At 46.6% G+C, this 22,992-nt stretch overlaps 1 protein-coding gene and 1 pseudogene across 1 annotated transcript; one reads left to right on the forward strand and one right to left on the reverse strand.

The window, feature by feature from the left end:
* Positions 1–533: 533 nt before the first annotated feature.
* LOC146200906 (uncharacterized) lies at positions 534–5,833 on the reverse strand. Its single transcript, XM_084592471.1, is given in 2 exon segments — positions 534–3,593; positions 3,596–5,833. Coding segments are annotated over 2 exon segments (4,338 nt in total). The 5' UTR covers positions 4,874–5,833.
* A 9,618-nt stretch (positions 5,834–15,451) lies between these two features.
* Positions 15,452–21,183, forward strand: LOC146200907 (cuticle protein 10.9 pseudogene; annotated as a pseudogene).
* The last annotated feature ends 1,809 nt before the right edge of the window (positions 21,184–22,992 follow it).

Here is a 22,992-nt window from a genome sequence, read left to right on the forward strand (position 1 = left end):
TAGGCCCCGCAACTTCCACACTGCATGGCCGCCATGTTGCGGATGAAAAAACGTAAGTCACAAACAAAACAACCAAAAAAGGATGCACGTACGCCAACAACTTCGGCCCTGCTAGGGGTCACATTGCAAAACAAGCTGGGAGGACACCTCCGCTCGCGCACTTCGAGGGGGTTTCTCTAACTGCGCGGAAACTACCCCGCGAGGAGAACGTGCACGTACGCGTGCTCTTGACATTACCGACAAGGCAGAGGCAAACAGAATACACTGACATATATCAATAAACTCTTCTAGAATATACTACATATGGTTAATTGCCATATTATGAAATATAAATGCGGCCACTTTTGTGACACGGCCCCCCACTTTCAGAATATTATAGAATAATATTCTAAAAACAAACAAAACGTGGCACGCAGGCCGATACAACTCATGGACATGCACTATACAATAAGTAACACATAACAAGAAGGAAGTTCAGGTAACATAGAGGAACATAACCATTAATCCATAATGCATGCAAAATCCTATGAACACTACAGTCGGCTAAGGTAGTCCGCCCCGACGTTCTGACTACCCTTAATGTGTTGCACGCGGAAACTATACTCCTGGAGGAGCAAGCTCCAGCGCAGAACTCGGCTGTTCAGTTGCCTACTCTTCTGTATATATGCTAGCGGCTGATGATCGGTCTGAACAAGAAATTCGACACCATATAGATAAGTCGAGAACTTTTGGACGCCCCAGACCAAAGCGAGACACTCTCGTTCAATCGTGCTGTAGGCGACCTCCCTAGCGAGCAACTTTTGGCTCGCATACGCGACAGGGTGCAGCGTTCCCTCGTATGGCTGCAGGAGCACAGCACCCAAGCTAGTGTCGGAAGCGTCGGTGCGCAGAACGAAGGACTCGTTGAAGTTCGGCAGCCGCAAAATAGGGGGATTGGATACACAATGCTTGAGCTTGCGGAAGGCTTCCTCATGTATGGGGTCCCACTTCACTGCATTACTTCCGCCCTTCCGGGTCAGCTGGGTGAGGGGTGCGCTTATCTCCGCATAGTTGGGTATAAACTCTCTGTAATAGCCGGTCAATCCCAAGAAAGCTCGCACCTGGCGCTTGGTCCTTGGTGGCTCGGCCGCTTGTATTTTATCCAGAGTTTTTCCCAGGGGTGCCAGCTTGCCTGCTCCGATTCGGTGACCGAGGAAATCAATTTCCGTCATCCCGAGTTCACACTTGCTGGGTCGCACTGTAAGCCCGGCCGCTTCGATTCTTGCAAATAGCTGTTGCAGTGTAGCAACGTGTTCCTCCCAGGTTGCGCTGGCGACGAGTACGTCGTCGTAGTAGTGCTCTACTCCGTGAATGCCGCCTACCACCTTGCGCATCAGTTTGGCGAAAACTGCGGGCGCTGTCTTGATGCCGAACGGCATGAAGCGGAACTGGTAGAGTCCGGACGTAGTGGAAAAAGCCGTTTTAGCCTTGTCGTCGTGAGACAGCGGGATCTGCCAATATCCCTTCACGAAGTCCACCTTTGAAAAATATCTCTTGTCTCCCGCTGTGGCAAAAACAGCATCGGCTCTGGGCATGGGCTCCGAGTCTCCGATCAGAACATCATTCAGCCTCCGAAAGTCGATACAAAGGCGATTACTTCCATCCGGCTTTTTCACCAGAAGTACGGGAGAGTTATATGGGGAGACTGACTTTTCAACAATTCCCAGCCTCTCCATTTCTTGCACTTCGCTCTCGATACCTTGCCTTGTTGCGAAAGGTAGAGGATACTGTTTAACGTGAACGGGTGCGGTTGCCGTGAGCGGTAGCCTGCATTCCATCCATTCTGTTTTGCCAGGGACATTGGAAAAAATAGCTGCGTGCCTCTCCATCGTGGATAAAAGGAGCTGTTTCTTCGCGGCATCGAGGTACGGCGATAGCTTCACATCTGCTACTCCCTCCGTTTTTTCAAACTCTGGAACAGGCAGCTTACTGTCCTCCTCAGTTTCAGTCATGCTGCTGATCACCAGGCACTGTCTGTTGGCGGGTGCGTCTCCCCTCTCTTCGTATCTTTTCAGCATGTTTGCGTGAAAAATCTTTGACCCGCTTGCCGTGTCGATGACGTAATCGGCGTCCCCTTTCCTGGCGGTGACCTCGAATGGGCCCTTCCATTGCAGCAACAGCTTGTTGCTATCAGTTGGCAGCAGAACTAACACCTTGTGACCAGCTTCGAAGTTTCGGTCCTTCGCCTTGCGGTCATAGAACTTCCTGTAACGGGTTCCTGCCTTTTCAAGTTCTTCATGCGCCAAACGACATGTTTCTTCCAATCTGTTTCTGAGATCGAGTACGTGCTCGTAAGTGGTCTTTGCCTCTTCATCTAAGCTCTCGTTCGTCCACACCTCCTTTAGGATGGCCAATGGCCCACGCACGTGTCGACCGTACAGGAGCTCAAACGGCGAAAAACCGAGGCTGGATTGGGGAACCTCCCGGTAGGCAAAAAGAAGAGGGGCTAGGTACCGATCCCAGTCTTTCGGCTTCTCAGCGCACATTCGCTTCAGCATTAGCTTCAACGTGCCGTTGAATTTCTCCACCAGCCCGTTAGCCATGGGATGGTATGGAGTGGTGTGCAGCTGACGAATGGAGAGCAATCGTGCCACTTCCTTCATCAATTCTGAGGTGAAGTTTGTGCCACGATCGCTGAGTACCTCGTGAGGGACACCGAATCGCGAAAACATCGCCACCAGAGCTTCGGCAACACGCTCAGATTCTATGCTTGGCAAGGCTACTGCATCCGGGTAACGTGTGGCATAGTCAATCAGTGTCAAGATGTACCTGTTGCCCTGTTTAGACGGGGGGTAGATTGGCCCGACGATATCAATGGCCACCCGTTTGAAGGGGGTGTCAATGACTGGTGTCTTCCCAAGGGGCACGCGTGGCACTCTCCCCTTCGGCGTGGTACGCTGACAGATATCGCATGATGCCACAAATCTCTTAACATCCGCCGTGATGCCAGGCCAGAAAAACTCTTCTAAAATCCGCTCTTTTGTTTTCTGAGCACCCAGATGTCCTGCCATTATGCTGTCATGCGCCATCTTCAGTACCGTTTCTCGGTGTAGTTCGGGAACGACTAGCTGTCGCACCTGCCGTCCGTCCTTCTCTGTGTAGCATCGGTACAAAAGGCCGCCTTCCTTCTTGAACAAGATGCCGCTCTCCCCATCTCGACACTTTAAATTCTTGCCAATTTGTGTGAAGCATGAGCGCAATGATTGATCCTTCTCTTGATCGGCCGCATAGCTTTCTCCATCCCCTAATTGCCTTTCCGCGTCCGGAGTGCAAAGTTTCTGGAACTTCTGAGGCCTCTTTGCGGCCTGAGCACGAGTCACTACGGCAGCGGTGGTTTCAACGACCAGATCCGTTTCAATAGTAGTATTTTCGACTATTTCAACGGGATCATCAGGAGCCCTGGCACCCTCTATATTACCCAGGATCAGGTCATATATTGGATCCTGCATGCACAGTGCTACAAGATTTCCGCTGTAATAAGGGGTCTGGACCTGCACCTGCGCTTCGGGGAGCATCTTCACTGTTCCGTCGACGAGGTATACGGGATTACTCGGTATACGGGATTACTCGTCCCCGTTAGCTGGTCCTCAGCTACCAAATCTCTCCGGATAATCACGGTGTTGCAACCGGTGTCACGCAACACAGTGATTGTTTTCCCGTCCAAACTTCCCGCAACCACGGGCAACCCTTCTACTAAAAACTTCCGCCGCGCCGTTCGCACCGCGCTGACAACGGGAATACGGCTACCATTCTTCAGTTGAACGTATCCCTCGCAAATGTTTTCTTCTACTTCCCTCGGAGGGGAATACAAACAGGCTGCCTGGGTTTTGTCAGGCGCCCCTTGCCGACACACATTCGCTCTATGCCCTCTTCGGCCACATCTGAAGCAGTGGGGGACATGGTTGGCGGAGTCGCTGCTCCGGCAGTGCGCGGCATTGTGTCCCGCCCGGCCGCACAGATAACATCTCAACGCTCCCCTCTCGACGGCCTTCTTTTCGGCGCCTCCTGCTTTGTTCGCTTCCTCCCGGCTTTCTTTCCTTCCCCTCGCTAAATTGACACCGCCTTGCGCGTCCAGGAATTGATCAGCGAGGTTGATCATGTCTTGCAATTTTTCTGCGTTCCGTTCTTTTAAGTACAACGACATGCTGGCGTGACAACTGCTCAGAAATTGCTCCTTAATAAACAGCTCACGCAGCGACTTGTACTCTAGGGGGATTTCGGACAGCTCCACCCAGCGGTCTAAGTAATGGCTTAGACGCGCTGCATATTGTGCGGCTGTCTCGCCGTCGGCTGGTTTGCCACCCCGGAATTTCTCACGGAAGCCCTCGATCGTAAATCTGAAACGCTTTAAGAGCGCCGCCTTCACCTTCTTATAATCGGAGGCGTCTTCCGGCGTGAGTCGCCCGAAAACGTTCAACGCCTCACCGCTTAGGCATGTGCTTAATGCCGTCGCCCATTGATCTTCAGGCCACTTCTGGCTACGGGCTATGCCCTCAAACCGCCTGATGTAAGCATCTAGGTCGTCCTTCTTCTCGTCAAATGAAACAAGCAACCTGCTGGGGTTAAGGCGGAAACTGGGTTCCGCTACTACGTCGCGACCATCAGCCCTTACTACGGAATCATCTCCCGCCTGGCGAAGCTCTAATCTTAGCTGAAGAAGCCTGGCTTCGAGTTCACCAGCCTCTTTTGCTGCCGCGCGTTCCTGTTCCGCGGTTTGTCTAGCGAGAGACCTTTCCTCCCTCTGCCTAGCTTGCTCATCCTCTATCCATTTTCTCAGTTCCACTCCTGAGAGACCTAACTGTCCACCTATGGATACTAATTTCTCTAGATCCATGTCACAAGTGCATAAAAACTACCAAAAAACCGAAAACTATCTATCAGCAATGCACACTTCTCAAATGTCACCCTTCGAGATCACTTCATGGTTCGAGGCTCGGTCTCCTTCCACAACGCTTACTTGTTACGTCAAAGTACCTGTCGCGGACGCCAGAATTTGTCACGGCTCCGGAAGGGGTGCGAGACGCCTTCTCGAACCGAGGCAAAGGTAGTTGGAACTTTGACGCCCAGCGTTAGCCGGTTACGTTCAGCGTTGTGAATGAGAACAGAGCCACGAAGTCAATGATGGAAAAACAACTATATATTCTTAGTATTATACACAGGATGATACGACGCAAGCATTTACAGGCATTTAAAACAACACAGTTAAGGTAGCGTACATGAGAAAACTAGCAATTAGAAATACATCAGTCAAAATTCTCACTATCAGGATACATGCAAATTGAACACAGATGTTTAAAACAAGGTAAGACGAGCGTAGAAAAAAGTTCAGAAGAAACTAGGAAACGGGCATATTGTCCGACGAGCGCGGCGGCACTCCACTCACAAAGACGACGCAGATGGGGAGCTCTCGAAGGCGATGGTCCTTCCGGAGCCCTGGGGCGAAGTCTTCGTGGTGCGATGCGGCGGCGGTTCGGGGAGCCCGGAGTGCTTGGAGGCGAGAGGCGCACTGCCGTTGGGTCCGAGTCGGCTTCTTTTCTAGCCTTCGGTTGACAATGTGTAAGACACGCCCACACAACAGTTCCCTCCCCAAGTCAGGGTCCGTAGAACAAACACGCACAAGTGCACACGCAGGAAGGGGCACGTAGGCCCCGCAACTTCCACACTGCATGGCCGCCATGTTGCGGATGAAAAAACGTAAGTCACAAACAAAACAACCAAAAAAGGATGCACGTACGCCAACAACTTCGGCCCTGCTAGGGGTCACATTGCAAAACAAGCTGGGAGGACACCTCCGCTCGCGCACTTCGAGGGGGTTTCTCTAACTGCGCGGAAACTACCCCGCGAGGAGAACGTGCACGTACGCGTGCTCTTGACATTACCGACAAGGCAGAGGCAAACAGAATACACTGACATATATCAATAAACTCTTCTAGAATATACTACATATGGTTAATTGCCATATTATGAAATATAAATGCGGCCACTTTTGTGACAATGAAGGAACGGGTAGAGAAGCTGACCCGGAGAGAATGCTGACACTCTCACACAGTTGGCGCCTGCCGTCGTCTCTACCGCGCCTCAAGTCGTCTCTGTCGCAGCGGAGTCTGCCGTTGCTTTTTATAGGCCTGTAAGTTCAGAGGGAAAGGGAGAGCCCGAATGTCCGAACAAGACGAGATGACTCAATCGTCAGTGGCGCGACGAAATCTCCTAAACCTCCTGCAGACGAGCGAGGGCGAAACTCTCTCTCTCTCTCGAGCACCTGGCTTGGCCAGCGTTTGCACACACACCCACACACACTCGGCGCGTGGCACGGACAGGAAGAGACACGTTCGCGGGAGGAAGCGTTGGACGGTTGACCGGACAGCGCCGAAATGGCCGAAACGCTCGCTGCTTTGCCTGTTGCTACGCGGTGGCCGCGTCAGCTGTCACATTTGTCGGTGGCGAAACGTAACAGACTGCCCTGTCGGGGAAGGGAAATCTCGAAGGGCATCCGCTGTCCCGAGGTATTGGGATGTTGCTGCAAGCCGGGGGTGTCCGGCTCTGCTTCTCTTGAGCCCAACCAGCCAGAAGACTTCCTTGGCAAGTCCTGGTTCCCAAGGTACTTTGCAACTTGTCTTCGGGAAAGTTTTCTGACAACCCACAACATCACAATCACGCTAAAGACTCAACCGGTCAGCCAGCAAGAACGGCACAATCTTCACTAAGTCATGCCAGGCTATTTCCCTCTTATCCACTCATTTACCTTAAAGGGTAGCTCAGCAGCACTTGAAATGCGTCCACAAATTTGAAAACTGCATTTTGAAAAAAAAAAAAACATCACTTTCAATCAAAGATATTCAATACAAATTGTTCGAAATCCTATGTCAGGAAGAAAAACACCAACAAGTGAAAACAGGATTCTTCTCACGTTAGGGGCTCCGACTTGAGCCATAGGCGTTACCGTTGAGATCACCTTTTTTCACTAAAGCTTCGGCTGTCCTTTTCACGGAACAACTTTACCTTCTTGTTTCTGTACAAAGAAACACTTGAGCATGAATCACTTGCTTTTCTGAACAACCTATCCCTCTTCTTACGCTTGGCGCACCAGTCACGCATTTTCTCGACACGGGCGCATTTGTGCCTTTGGGATATTCGCTTTCATTTTCGCGATAGTTTCAACGTGCTCCATTATTTCTCACGCCTGCCTTTCCGCTTTTTTCTAATGCAGCACTGGAACACAGGCTTTCTGCTTTCTTTTCGAAATCGTTTGAGTTTCGTCTCCTTACGATGCCAGCATTCTTTCTCGCGCCTGTCTTTCCGCGTTCTTCGTCGGCAGCATTTGAATACTAGCTCTCTACTTTCTTTTGAAGCCACCTCTGACAAGCTAGCGGTAACCGAAGCTAGTAGGGCACCGGTGTCGTCAAAGGGGGGCGCCGCATGTGCATCGCGCCCATCTGTGCATGACTCACTTTCAGTCAAGTTCGAAAAACAACCGCTCATGCCAGCCCCCAACCTAGGCATTTCCTCTTGCGGCTTTCCACTCACGTTACCCGGGTCCTGCGATGAGCCGCATCGCTCAGCGCTAACCGGCGCACGATCAAGCTCCTTCGACAGCTGGGGCTCTTCGGATTGCGTGAGGGCCATGTGTGCCGCGTGCGCGTTCGCACTGTGGTTGTTGCTTTCGTAAATACAACCCGGCTTGTCAGGACACGAATGATGCTGACTCCGCTTCAGTCGCTCGCTGTCAACTGCGCAAGTGTAGCTCTCTAGAGCAAACGCGCACTCGTCGTGGGTCTACCCTGGCTGATCAGTACTCGTGGGCTGCGCAGTTTCTCTGATCGACACTTCGTTTTTCGGCGTGCCCTGCTCTGCCATACAGCCTATTTCGGAAACAGTGATTCTGTCATTTCCTGGCTGGTTTCCATCTCCGCCAGCTCTACACAAGCTTCTGCTTTTGTCTCGAGAAGCGGTTCACTTACTGATAGCTCCCCACACTCATTGGATGGAACCGTATCACATACAGCTACGTGGGCCGGCGTGCAGTTCACCTGGCTTAACGGCGTCACTTCGGACTTCTCGCCGTTGGAGCTGGCGCTAACCGTCTCAGCTAGTGGCTCGACCAAGGTAACACGGTACTCTTCTGTTCGAAGCTCGGCCGGCTCGCTACTACGGTCAAGTTGTTCGGCCGTTTCCCCAAGCTGTAGTTCAATCTCTGGTACCTTTTACTTTTCAGCCTCACTTGTGTCTACAGCGTACGTGGTCTGAATCACAGCGTGCTGTGCCTCCGACCCTTTCTCATTGATTGACAACCTCTCCACCACTACCGCCTTTGCAGCAAGCTCCCGAGCTTTAGATCTGGTCAAGGCCTGAACGCTACTCTCTCCAAGCACAAGCCCCTTTTCGCGCAAGAGATGATCGAACTTGTTTGAAAATAGGTACGGGTACAGAGAAGGAAGCACAGATGACACCGCCAGTTCTGTCTCAAGTGGCCCGAAAGGTCCCTCAATAAGCACTTTGGCTATTGGCAAACGCACGCTGTGAGCTTCTGGCCTGTTTGATCTACGTGCATTCACCCGTGAACATCTCTGGTTCTACGTAAGAGGGGTGAACCACATCCATGGTAGCCGCAGAATCACGAAGCACTCTTACACTGTTTCCTGTTCACAAGGAGGTCTCGAGTGTTCGGTTCGAGAAGCTTCATGTTCTCGTCACTTCTGTATAATGACAAAAACACGATATTTGGTTTTGTCTCTGGACACTGCGCCGAGAAATGACCAGGCTTCTGGCACGTATAACAGACGCGCGATTGCCTCGAACCTCTTCTTCCGTTCGGCGTCGACTACCACCGTCTCTTTTTATTCGGCCGGACTGCTTTCACTCGCATCCGCACCACGTTTATTCTCCTTGGATTTAAAGAGCGTAAACTTCGGCCTGTCAAACTGAGAGCCGATTTCCCCCTGTTGACCATCCTTAGCTCCACGAGCCCGACGCGTCACAAACTCTTCAGCTAGCTCGGCTGCTCTATCCACCGTACTCACGTCTGGCCTATTCATGACCTAGTGCAGCACGTTCTCGGGTAACCGACTGTAAAACTGTTCCATCCCGAAAAACTGCAGAAACTTATCGTGGTCACAGTGCGCTTTTTCTTCTTTGAGCCACTCATACATGTTTGACATAAGCTTGTACGCAAACTCTGTATACGACTCACTTTTGTTTTTCTCACACTCCCGAAACTTCCGACGGAACGCTTCTGCGGACAGGTTATACTTTTTTCGCAGACTCGATTTCACTTTGCCTTAATCCTCAGCTTCCTCTTTTTGCAAGCGAGCGATTACGTCTGACGCCTCACCGAGTAATAAAGTGAGCAAGCGCTGTGGCGACGTTTCCCAAGAAAAACCTTACTTCTCGTACGTTCGCTCGAAGTTAAGCAGGAACAAACCAATGTCCTCTCCAAGCTTAAACGGCCGCATGAGGTCACACATTTTGAACGACTCCCGTTCGCCTGCACCGTGAACCCGACTTGTAGTACCAGCTCATCCCACCTTCGATTCGAGATGTTTCAATTCCAAGGCGAATTGACGGTCTCGCTCCTCTTTCTCTAGCCGTTCCTTACGCTCACGTTCCTCTTTCTCTTGACGTTCGTCAATAATCTCAAGGCATTCCGAAAGCTCGTCGTCTTCCGCTTCCAACGCAAGAATAACCCTTAGCACTCCTGGTTTTCGGAGTTTGTCTGACAATTTCAGACCCAACTCCTTCCGAGCTCCAGACATTTCAGTTTGCGCAACGACTTCAAATCCAAATCCATGGCTGTTCTGAGGGCTGCCTTCTCTACTGCCCACTATTGCCTTGCTGCTAATTAACCCAGCAGAGCGACAACACAATTACCAGTGCCGTTTTCTACTTAACAAAAGCCTGGCAAAACTCAGTAGAAGAAAGTCCGCACCCACCAAACCTCGCAGTCAAAAATCCAGCGTAGTAGTTCCGCTGCAGGCAACCAGTCATTACACAGGGCTCGTTGCACTGCTCCCGGCCTTCCGCTGAGCTGCTTGTTGCACGGGTCACGCCTGGGACATCTCAGCTCTTCCTACCAGATGTTGCACCTCGCTCAGGCCTGGCTCATCTCACCAAACAGGTTACGGCTCGGTGTCGTTGTCGCCGCAGATCACGAGTTGTTGGACGACGGTCACGATTGGCTCGTCTCACCGCTGCCTACCAGTTATTAAATTTGGGGCTCGCTTGGCTCATCCCACCGCTGACGCCAGTTGTTAGATGCGGCTCGCGGCCCCATAGGTAGCGTTGGCCTGGCGGCTCCGTGGCTCGGCGGACGGCATCAACGGTCGCCGCAAAGATGAGGCGTCTTCTAACCAAACAAACGTTTAATACAATATCATGAAGGAATGGGCAGAAAAGCTGATCCAGAGAGAATACTGACACTCTCACACAGCTGGTGTCTGGCATCGTCTCTACGGCGCCTCAAGTAGTCTGTCACAGCGGAGTCTGCCGCTGCTTTTTATAGGCCTGTCAGTTCAGACGGAGAAGGAGAGCCCGAAAGTCCGAACAAGACGAGATGACTCAATAATCTGTGGCGCGACGGAATCTCCTCCACCTCCTGCAGACGGGCGAGGGCGAATCTCTCTCTCTCGAGCGCCGGGCTTGGCCAGCGTTTGCACACACACGCACACACACTCGGCGCTTGGCACGGACAGGAAGAGACACGTTCGCGGGAGGAAGAGTTGGGCGGTCGACAGGACGGTGCCGAAATGGCCGAAACGCTCGCTGCTTTGCCTGTTGCTACGCGATGGCCGCGTCAGCTGTCACTCTTGTCGGTGGCGAAATGTAAAACTGCAAATAACACGATGAAGCTCTGGTTGCCACATTACGTGGGTCAAATGTTCCATCATTTATTGAAGAATTGAATGATAATGCGTTTTTCCTTCGGCACTTAGCATAGCTGTATGCTTTTCGTGGCATTTGTGGCATTTGTAGCTGCAGTCGAGCGGTCACGTCAGGGTTACCGGAAGCTCGCAGTCGAAGCGGCGACGGCAGTGATATGTTGGCTCAGAAGTGTGAGCGAATTAAGGAGCGTGTCGGCGGCAGCGGATTTCGCTCGCTCGCTTCGCCGAATGCTCAAGTGTGAGCGAGGCATAAAGAATGAACTCTGCAAAATAAGAGCAGCGACATATCCCCTCAGTCTGACTATACCCATTGCAGGGCGAAGCTCTCCCATATTCCTCCAATTATTTCGGTCCTGTCCTAGCTGCATCCTCTTCACCCCTGCGAACTTCTTAACCTCATTCACCCACCTAACTTTCTGCCGCCTCCTGCTACGCTTTCCTTCCCTTAGAATCCAGTTTGTTGCCCTAAGCGACCATCGGTTATCCTTTCTTCGCGCTACATGTCCTGCCGATGCCCATGTCTTCTTGATTTCCACAAGACTGTCAGTGGCTTGAGTTAGTTCTCTGACCCACTCTGCACGTTTCCTATCTCTTAACGTTATCTCTACCGTTTTTCTTTCCATAGTCCTCTGCGTTGTCCTCAACTTGTTAGCCTCCACGTTTCAGCCCCCCCCCCCACACACACCACAGAGACCACAGGTCTGCGCAAGCGCAGTATTCAGTGGCAGTGGAGCCAAACCAGTTCAGGCGATGGACACGCGTAAATTACAAGAGCGCGCACACGCGCAAAACGACGTTAAGAAATTTGCAAACAAGATTTACCATTTTTTTGTTGCTTTGTATCTGCCAATAATTATTGGACAGAGATGGAAACAAGGTTACCATTTGTTGGGAGATGTTCGGTAAGTCGATAGCACTTTTAAAACGGTGGTAAATGTCTATGCCAAAACCCATTTGTTCAGTTCTTAGCAGGCATGATCGTGTTATGAAAATGTAGAGCTTTTTATTTCAGACGGAAGATTCCCTTGCAATTCTAGAACTTATATGCTGACTGCAAGCACGAAGCTGCGGTGGCCTTCGTGTACATTATCACGAAGTAAATTTATGCACCAGTGGGACGATAGGCAACGTTTAAACCTCTTCGCCCGAAAATTGTAAAGCTATTCATTCTGTATAATTCAGAGCTTCGGTAAACTCAATGCATCAATTCTGAACCCACGAGAAATTGTTTCCGGTGAACAACAGTTCATCTTAAGGATAAGCGGCAGCTTCCATTTTTGATTGAGCCATTAGACTCCACCTCTCATCTCACCCTTGATACCAGGCAGATTGACACCAGCATTCTTGAACCAAAACTTGCTTAATGAATTATTTTTACTTTTCAGACAAATACAACCACTGATAGCGCACGAGCACCTGGGACCGTTCCTGACTCTTACTCCCCGTTCGGACTGAAGGGCGCGTCCGCGCGCGGGCTACACATGCAGTGGTTCTACCGCTGCCCCTTCGCAGCACCCTTCACGGTTCTCTTTAGTAGCGACCTCGGCTTGCCGCCAGGAGAGGCGCGGCGCCAGTGTTGCGCGACGAAACTTGAGCTTGTGCTCCCTATACCTACCAAATAGTTCGACGTTATAATTTTTTAAATTATTATCTGTAGTATTCCTAGAGCAATAAAACACGAAGATCAATACTCTGTATTATTACAATCCGGTAATTGACATGGTTTATGATATAGGTGCAGTATAATAGACCTCCATAGCAGGGCCTCAGGAGGTTACAACAGATATTACACTGTTCGCGGACGTGTTTCTAGAGCTGCAAGCAGATCTGCAAATAAACCAATTCCACACAAAGACTGAAGTGTTTGTTCACTGCTTCGTAAAATAATCAAAAAGAAGTTTCGGGTATATAAAATTAATGGAACAGCAATTTTGAATGCAACCACTTTTGTGCGTGCCCTCTCTTGGAATCTCTGAATGTGCTGTGCAATACATCAGGGGTATTGCCAGCCATTGTGTTCCTTGATAAGAACGGCGTAACTAACCAGGACTAAGGAAACATATAAGCGCCAAAGAAGGAAGCAGCAGGCACAAAATATACACTATTTTAGACACTTTGCAACTCCCTCCATAAGGTCAACGCAACGACTCTGGAATGAAAAAATATGTACATAATGGTACCTAGAGCCCAGGCTAATACAAAATCATTTATGAGAGATTATAATATCATCATTACAGCAGAATGTCACATGGCTTTTGACTGAATTGACAACATTGTTGGATTGACAGCTTTGCCGTTTTCTAAATATATTCAATATTCGATTAGTGTAGCCCACAGTTTACCTCAGTAGCCATGTGCCCCGCCGTGCTGTTGCACTGGTTAGGACTCTCGAGAGCAGCACCCAAGTTTGCAGGATCAAATCCAGATCGCGGAGTCTGGTTTTAAATGGAGGCGAAAACCGATGTGCTCGTGTGCTGTGTGATGTCAGTGCACTTTAAAGCGCCCAGGGTGGTCCAAATTTGCATTTGCGTCTCTCATAGCCTGAGTGGCTTCGGGACGTTAAATCTCCAACAAAAACGAATCAGTAGTTATGAGATGTTAATTGCACTGTAGTTCAAGGAAGATTCTTTCTTAAACCCGGAGGAGGTCTTCAAGCATAAAATATGGATTGTAATTTTATGGTATCGGAGTATATCCGTTCTATATTATTTATTGATTCAATGGCTGATGTCATTGTGCCCAGTTCTCTGCCTTGACCGTTGCTGCACCTATGCAGGTATATCATATGAACCTGCACTACCTTGGGACAGTAGCCCAATCATTCTGGTTGGTTGATGGATGCCATTTTCCGTCACCCTTCGCGCATTCTGCAAAACGGTAATCACCTGTTTTGTGCTTACCTCATCTTATGCATGCTAATTAGTATATTGTTGGAATCTACCCTCATCATATATATATATATATATATATATATATATATATATATATATATATATAAAGTACATGTATATATATATATATATATATATATATATATATATATATATATATATATATATATATATATATATATATATATATATATACATGTACTTTCTTTACGCCATGCCATTGTAATTGAATGGCAAAGGGTTAGTGTGTCAGAATGTTTGAATCCAGCGCGGAATTACAAATGCGTGCTAAAAAAAGGCTCAGTGGTTACCCTCAGCCACCACTTTAGCTTTACGTCCTGTCAACAATGACAAATTCTCAGAGTACAACGCCACGAACAGTGCTTCGAAGCGTAAGGCTCGATTTTGTTTCAAATAATTTCTGGTTAGCCAGGAGGGAAAACGCTGGCATCCATTCTGGTTTCTCAGAGCATTATAGCTTGCTCTTAAGTGACAAGTTCAAATAAATTCCTGCCCCCGTCCTCTTTTTTTTTTTGTTTTTTGGCTGAGTGAGCGTCCACCTCAGCGCCTCTGACATCATTCTGGTTTTCCATACATCCAGGAGGCAAACTCGATCAAAGCTTATGTTACACCTCCTTGATTAGGCATGTATAGACAGCAACCGGTTAACACAGCGTGAATGGCAGGTGCTTGCTTCCAATCTACTGAATCACCGCGGAGGGTTGTTTCGCACCTAACTAGTTTTAAGTAGAGTTATATCTCCGCCATTCCCCATTTTTATCAGCTCATTTAGTTTATATTTTATGCTTTTCTTTCCTAATGTCTTTTGAATTACGTTTCTACTTTGTAATCATACATTGTGCGATATTTTTACCTCGTTTAAACTGTGCCACAATATATATGACATCAAATCTTTTCGCCCGATCAGTATTTCCTCGGCATGCCGCCGGCGCCTCCGGTTTCGGCGCTGAGTTTAGCTATTAGCCCTGTTGGAATAGAATCTTTTGCTGCATATATAGGCAAAGCAGAACTTGAATAAAAATTGATTTTTTTCTATCATGCTTTACTTCAAGCACGTATAGTCTCTCGCGAGTCGCGACCTTTTCTGCCGAGCCGAACCGATAGGGAGCGGAACAGAGAGCGGAACAAAAGGGCTGTAGTCAAGGCTTAGGGCGTTTCTTTTGTAGCATCGCTGAAGATCTCCAGCATAAGGATATATTAGAAATTGGCGCGCACCACTTTTATTTGGTTAGTCTGCTGATGGAGACGACACTGCCCTCTGTCCATGTTCAGGGCAAGCCATCCCTGTAGGCCAAGGCAGTGGGGCACCCACGCGGTGTCGTTGGCCGTTGTGTGCGACTGGCACAGCCGCGCGGCGAGTCCCGCTACGCGATTAGCCTACAAGCGAATGGCGTAAATGCACGGACTAGCATCTGACACGGACACGGATAGTATGAGCAAAGGAAGCGTGAAGCAGTGGCGTCCACTCAGCGCTCAGTGACGCTTCGAATCACTGGTCAGGCCTACATTTCCTACGCACCCATAAAAGCGAGCGGTGAGCACCTTGCAGCGGCATTCAACTCACAGCGCGTCTGTGCACTCAGTTTCCTGCTTCGGGGCAGTTGTCTGAAATTTCAACCGCAGAAAATGCTCTTCCAGGTAAGTCAATTGAAGCGTTAAAAAGCGTTTAGAGAAAGAATCGATCCTACAGATTTTTCTGACTTCCTAAAAAAATGCATAATTATATGAGAATGGTAATGTAAAAATTGATATGAAGAATATTGTAGTTAAAAGTCTGTAAAAAATAAATTTACTTTCTACTTTGTCGAGTGTGGGTGTATACTCAGGGTTCGTATGTTCAAAAAACCAATTGCTGGGCTACTTGGTGCATTTCACAGAAAAGGAAAGATTTCACAGCTCTAACAATACGAAATAATGTTTTGTCATTTCGAATAAGTTTCATTTTGACATGGCTTCGATCGAAAAAGAAGCTGAAGTCAGCGCCTTTCCTGTCTATATCTATTTGTGAGTTCGTATTGTTAGCGTTGTGGAATCTTTCCTTTTCTCTGCGCAAAAGTTCAAGAAATATGCTCATTTCGCACAAAGCATGCAAAAAACTAGAAGAGGCAGGAAATCTCACAATATTTTTTCCGCGTTCTTTAGAAATGATGCACAGTGCTGTCGTGCCCGGGCTAACAAAGCTGATCTACTCATTCTGGCGCGGGTTCGAAACACAGACGAGACACTGCTTTTTTCACGACGATGTTCACGGTGCTTTCGGCAGCGTTGTTGGTTGAAGGAGCGGCTCAGTTGGAAGTGGTGCCAGTCCGGTTGTGTTATGTTCGTTCGTGTGCTTGTCCCTTTCGCGTCGTATTCAGTTCAGACCGGACCACATCAGGACGATGGTCTTCACACTAGGTGTGATGCTGCGGCAATAATGCTCTCGTACCTGAACCAGGGAAGCTGGTCTCTTTGTTCTAGGGCGGGTTCGAAACCCAGTTGCGGAATAATTTTTCACAAATGTTTCTTCATAGCGCAAGTTTTCAAGGTAAAATCCCGGCGTAACGCGACATTGGCAAATGTGAGCAGTAGAAATAACGCCATAAAATAAAGCTAACGGAAAGTGTACACTATAAATGTTAGATACGAAATGAGCCAACAGACATGTGTGTTCAGGAGCGGCAATAATATAAAATTTGAAGGAAAATATTACATACCATGAAAGTCGGACGATTTTAACTAGCGCTTTTTGGAACACTATCAATTTAATTAGATTGCACGGGTGTTAGCACGGGTAACACGCATAAATTTCCTAGAGTTCACGTAATGAGCCAAGAATTATGAAACATAGTTTTGTCCTTAATTAGATGGCCAAATAAATGTACACTATATGCGCCAGACAATAAATAAAATAATAATATAAAGTCCTAAAATAAAACTATTCCTAAGAATGAATTTACGGAAGAACCTATGAATAGCTCATCATGTACTGTATAGTAGCTTTTAGCGGAAATCACAATACACATTACATGCAAATATTCCATCGATTAGAAGAGGTAATGATCAGGTTCAGAGTTAAGCTTTTTAGGAGCAACAGTTTAACGCACATTTTGCCGAATGATAGATGTAAGTTTACAGACTGTTTTAAGTACAAACAACAAACGGTTTCGCATAAAGCATCACTCTATCAATAAATTAATTTCGTAGCAACGAAACAGTTTAAAATTGCAGGCCTACCAAAGTCTCATAGGGCTTGTATGGCAGCACCTGACAAACAGCGAAAAGTCGCGTGCAATGATGTACGCTTATAACAGCTGTAACTAGGTAAATATGAAAAAGCAAGTAAATCTAGGACTCAAACAGAACGATTTAGGTCACAAATGTCAGAAGCTATTAGGTAAAAGCAGGACGAACTAATCAAAACCATATTATTGACAACAACTGCAATCAATGAAAAGCGCAGGAAAAATTTACTATGGAAGGCAGGAAATGTGATAAAGGAGAGTAATCACTGCATGCCGAAAATTCCACCATAAAATAAAGGGAATTAAGTCGTTCAGGGAAAACTGATGACCGAAAAAGTTTGTTTAGTTTATAATTTGTATGTAAATCGGATATATCTGACGGGAATTCATCGAAGTACGTCCACACATTAAAAGCACCAGTTCTTTTAACAAAAGGGGAGACAGCGCAGAATTATACATCTGTTCTTTTTTCTGCCTCAGGCATCTACTTGCACTCAACTTTATACTATACTGGACCGAAAGTGTTTTAGCACAACTGTTTCAAACCTGTTTCAGACTTTTTTGAACAGAATTAAAGTTGGCAAGCCCTACGAAATGAATAAAAAAAGCATCACGTTTCTTGAAACGTTCGTGGTCTTAAAGACTGTTCTTTAAGATTGAGCGTAAGGAAACCAATCGAGTTTCACACAAACCTGATTACCGAAACCTGCGCAGTTTCACAGCACATCAGTCGTCAGGGAGGTAAAAAGCTACTAAACACGACGCATCTAGTAGTTTGTCATGTGTATAGGTTACGAGTGTGAAAACATTAATTAGAAAACATTATTTCCTCTTTAACGAATTCGAAAGATCTTTCTGTTTGCTTACTCTTTTTAACGTATGGTTTGTGATTTGACTGGTGACGGTCATATATTGATGTAGAGGTATTGTCTTTTGTTTTATTCGATGGTAATTTGTAGTGAAATGGTGGTAACAAGTAAGTTACCTTCACAAAACTAGGTCTATCAACAGTCACAGGACGTATAACTAAATGCCAGCTGTGATGAATATATAATACTAGCACTATTTGTGAATAAAGCAATTTAAAGAACACAATAGGCATTACACTCTAACATATGAGTCATAATGATAACACCTCCCCATGATTTTTAGCGCAGCAATCGGCTTGGTAGCCGTGAGGCTGACCGAGCACTAAGGTTATACAGGTCTTCGCTTCATCTCTTGCTGCAAGCAGCTGGATAAAAACATATTTGCATTTTAGAGTCCTTACAGAATCCTTGCATACTCCTCTATAAGTATAACTGGGTGATAAATTTATTCTTTCCTTTTGGAAACATGTCCAATTAGGGCATTCTACCTGACATATGTGAGAGCCAGCGTTGGAATAATGTTTATTGTGCCAAGAATTGAATTTTGCCTTAGAAGATATTGAAACCCGACTTAATTAGCAAGTTTATTAAATTCGGGAAAAAGGCGGCTGACAAACAACAAAATTGGCTAGAAAAAAAAGTAATTCATTAAAAGGATACTTGTTTGGGCTATCACATTCTGTTATTAGGTACAGCCCTAGCTGAGATTACTGAAACACAAATTCGTGGAATGGTTTTCTTAAACGCACACTTAATTCTTCATTCCTACCATTTGGTGTCTGATGTTCGCCTATTGCCTTATCTCACATGCAATTTGCAAGCGACGCTACACTGAGGAACAATGTACGTAACAAACTTTGCACAGTGTCCATCACTGCTAGGGTGATCACTTAAGGAAGGTGGTCGCTCACCTCGAAGCGCTAGAGTGCGTGATATTGCCGTAAAACCCAGCTAAATAGCGCAAATATAGACAGACCTGACTTCGCTTTGGCTGCCTCCTTCCTTCCAAGCCCAGTCGGACCGGTGGCACTGGAGCTTTGAGGCGGACGGCCACGGGCTTCCGTGTTCACAATACCAGACTTTGCTTTGTTAACATGTAGAAACAGGAAAAGCAAGGATATTTGTTTTTTGCATTTCGCAAACTTGCCATAAAGCATACCATTGAAAATCAAGTAAAGCATTTTCTTCCAGAAAGCAGAGGAGGCTTTTGCTCTAAGTGTTGTCCGTTTGTGCTTGGAGAAATCCTCCTCCCTCGTCGCCAACAGTCCCACATCCTTAAGAATCTGTGTCGTTGATACCCTTGTCACTGTACAAGTCCATAGCAGGAGGCGAACATACACCTCTTCAGCCGATGTAGAACACTTCGCGCAGTTGGTCGGTCCTATATCTTGAGATCCCAATCGGCACGTGACCGACAGGGTAAGGGTCAACCCAGCCCTTACCTTTCGGAGGGATGCAACTTCCATTTAGTGAAATTATCAGGGAGGAGATATGTGCACGGCGGAATGAGGGCACGTGTAAATTTCAGCAGAGAGGATGCTTGGATGTGGACAACGGAGAGGGCATCAAAACGTAGCTTGGTGAAGGATTTAGCACTGTTCAATAATTGGTGCGTTTTTTTTTTTGTTTAAACACCCTCAGGTAAACCTAGCTCGATGTATATTCTCTATTAAAGGACTAAGGAACTGTGAGTCACGCACATCAGAGCTAATTCTAGCACAAAAGAGTAAAATAATTCTGTGTTCCAAAGCAAGAGGCTCTTTATTCTTGCCAGCGTTACCAGTCAGGGTTCGCAAGAATTCTTCCCTGTTTGTTTCTTTATTTGCTTCTGCAGCTGATGTTTATCTGCCTGGCTGCGAGGTCACTCGGTCTGCATTTTTCGTCTAAGTCTCCATCGGCTGACTACAGTGATCACGGATTTTCTTCTGCCTCATTCGAACCACCTCGTGCTTCTGCGATTGTAAGAGATGAGTACATGCTTTAACACTTTCAAATATTTAGCAAGCACCCTTTACAACCTAGTGTTCTTGACATTAAAATTTCCAACGTTATTTCACATGTAAACTTCTTGCAATTGCCAATGAACTCTAGAGAGAAGGGGGCAACCATGTGCCATAATTGAGTCTACAGTTATTGTGCACGCCCTGGAAGTGATGTCAGCTACGTTAACTAAACTAAAAGTATCTCCATATACAAATTCTATCGCAAGCCGATGTAAAACATTTTAAATTTCATCACTACAGGTTTATTCAACGTGAACACTCACAGTACTTAATACAAAACTTTCTTCTCCCCTTTATTTATTCCCCATTTTATATCAGTCTGGAACGCCTCTCGGCACCGGTTCGAAAATTCAGCATTGATAAATATCGGTGTTAAACCTTTGTCGTATGGCTGCTCATCCTAAACTGCTCTAATTCATACTAAACATTTTTTCTTATCCTGACCATTTGTTGTCTTCAAGTGTGCCATTATTTCAAACTGACTCAGCTCGTGATTTCCGCCTTCATCAAAAAAAGCAATACCACCCCCCCCCCCATTCTTTTTCTCATTTTAAGCACCGGATTTCCACAAATAAGTGTACAGCTCATAGAAATAAGGAGAAGGACAGCTCTAGGCTCCATTTCCATTCCGTTCCTTTTCCAAATATGCTACATATGGAAGAAATCTCAGTTGGCGAAATTCTGTGCAGTTCCGCATTTTGCTTGTTAATAATACAGAGAAAGCCAGTCTGAAGTAAATATTCTGTATCTTTCCGCTTGCCTCAGTTATTGAATTATAATTGCAATTATTTCCTTATTGCCTACAGCCGGCGAGGCCTTACAAGTTCCGCTACAACACGGCCGACTACGAGGGCAACCAGCAGTACCGCATAGAACACGGAGATGCGGAAAATACCAAAATGGGCACATACGGCTACCGCGAAATCAATGGCATTTTTCGCCACGTGAACTACATCGCTGACAGGTACGGCTTCCGTGTCGTCGTGAACACCAACGAACCGGGCACAGCTGCCATGGACGCTGCGGACGCCGTCTTCAACGCAGCTCCTATCAAAGTTCTGCCGGTTAAGGCACCAAAGAACTTGCTGGCTGCTCAAAACGTCTGGTACAGGGGCCTCACGAAAGAATACGGTGGTCGGTATGGCTTCAGAACTAGCGCCTACACCGAGGCGGCAGCGGCCAGTCAAGCACCTCATCAACATGAAGACTTTCATCAGAGCCAAGACCCCCATTTGTCCGAATACGACTATTATGAAGAATAATTGAGATTTCTGCCTTTAGGGCAATGAATAGGCTTCAGGAACGTTTGAATTAATTTAACTTTTTTTTGTAGCACTGTTAAAAAAATTACCCAAGGTTTTTTGCCACCGCTCAGCTTCATCTAGTCAAACTATAGTCTTGAGCTGATGGTGGCTCGCGTTAGGACACCAGTTCCCGCTTTGAAGAGACTTGCTCCCCAGCACTCCATTCAAGATGCTAAACAGTTGTTCACGCGAGCCTAAAATTTAAAATCATTTTATTCTAAAATGGCGCAGGAAAACTGAGAAAAATTTTGTTATAGTCCTGCATTTCAGCTCCTTTAAGCGTCATGCGTTTGCGAATATCTCAACGCAATCCGGAACTTCACACCACCTCTAGCCACGAATATCTCATTTTCTGGACAGAACTTCAAAACAAATATTTACATAATTAGGATATTCACTATTGCTGTAGTGCAAAAGTGGCATGGGAGTGCTCGAGTGCGAAAGCGCATGCGCTCAGTCAGCCCACGAAATATCTGATCAGCTCCATGTGTAGAACGGCTCGTAAAACAAAATTTTCAGAATAAATAAACAATAATGAACCAACCACCCGTTCCGACAAGTCTACTCTTTCTTTTTGTTTGACATTGTGGAGTACTTTACATATTTTGGAGTTCTAACCACATACCACTGCGTCATGTGTATACAAACATATTTAAAATTGGCATTGCTCCAAATGTTTTCAGAAGAGCGCCTATTCGTCTAGTTCTTCTTTCTAGAACGTATGATAGGAACTTGATAATTTCCTATCCAGCTGCTCAGGATGAACTTGCAGTGGAGCGTCAGGCGTAGCAAATTAAATTATACAAAGACAGCTACCAATGCCTCCGTCCTCGAATGCGCCAGCACGCGATGCATGCTGCTGGCTTTAACGACGATGATTAACGCACCACACTAAGAACATTGATAGCTGTTTTTTGTGCATTATGTTTCAACAGTCTTTATCATCAACTGTGCTTCGAAAAGATTGGAAAATCCTAAGATCGTCCCAGGCCCCCAAAAAGTTCAGCTTCGTATAAAAATATCGCCCTTTTTCTATCTGAAGCATATGCTCGAAATTAACGAAACATGTTATTTACTCACATATCATCACATTTCTTCTTTCAACAGATTTTTTACACCCTAACCAGCATGCCTTCTTGAAAGAACTTTGTTGTGATACCCAGCTACCTCGTTTTATTAACGAACACAGTTCTAACCTTGAACAAAACATTTGCGTCGATGACATTTTACTAAACTTTGCAAAGGAATTTGACAAAAAACCGCACGAACGATTACTATAAAAACGTTCGCGCTAAAACATTAATCATTTATTGATGGAATGGCTCGAAGACTTTTTCACTAACAGAGAACAATTCGTCTACATTAACAACTACTCCACTCTTCCCCACGTTCTCCAGTAAACTCAGGAGCTCCCCTAGGCACAGTGCTCGAACCTTTGCTTTTTGTAATTTAGATGATATCACTGCCATCTGAAATTACCTCTAACATACGCTTATTTGCTGGTGACTGTGTAATTTATCGCTCGATTTCAAAGAGCGCTCATGCCCTCATTCTTCAAAACAATAATAAAAAATCGAGACCTGGTGCAAACATTGGTTAATGCTTCTTACTTTTACTAAGACCTTTATATTAATTATCACGGAGGTTTTCCTACATTCCTCGTCAACATGTGCGTTATGATACCGATGTGTCTTCCGTCTCAACTTATGAGTATTTATGCTATAAGGTCGTCAATAGTGCATGTTTGCTCGGGTTTTCTTTTTGTGT

This window comes from Amblyomma maculatum, chromosome 2 (assembly GCF_055883805.1).
Source record: "Amblyomma maculatum isolate TAMU_Amacu chromosome 2, ASM5588380v1, whole genome shotgun sequence".
NCBI classification, from domain to species: Eukaryota; Metazoa; Arthropoda; class Arachnida; order Ixodida; family Ixodidae; genus Amblyomma; species Amblyomma maculatum.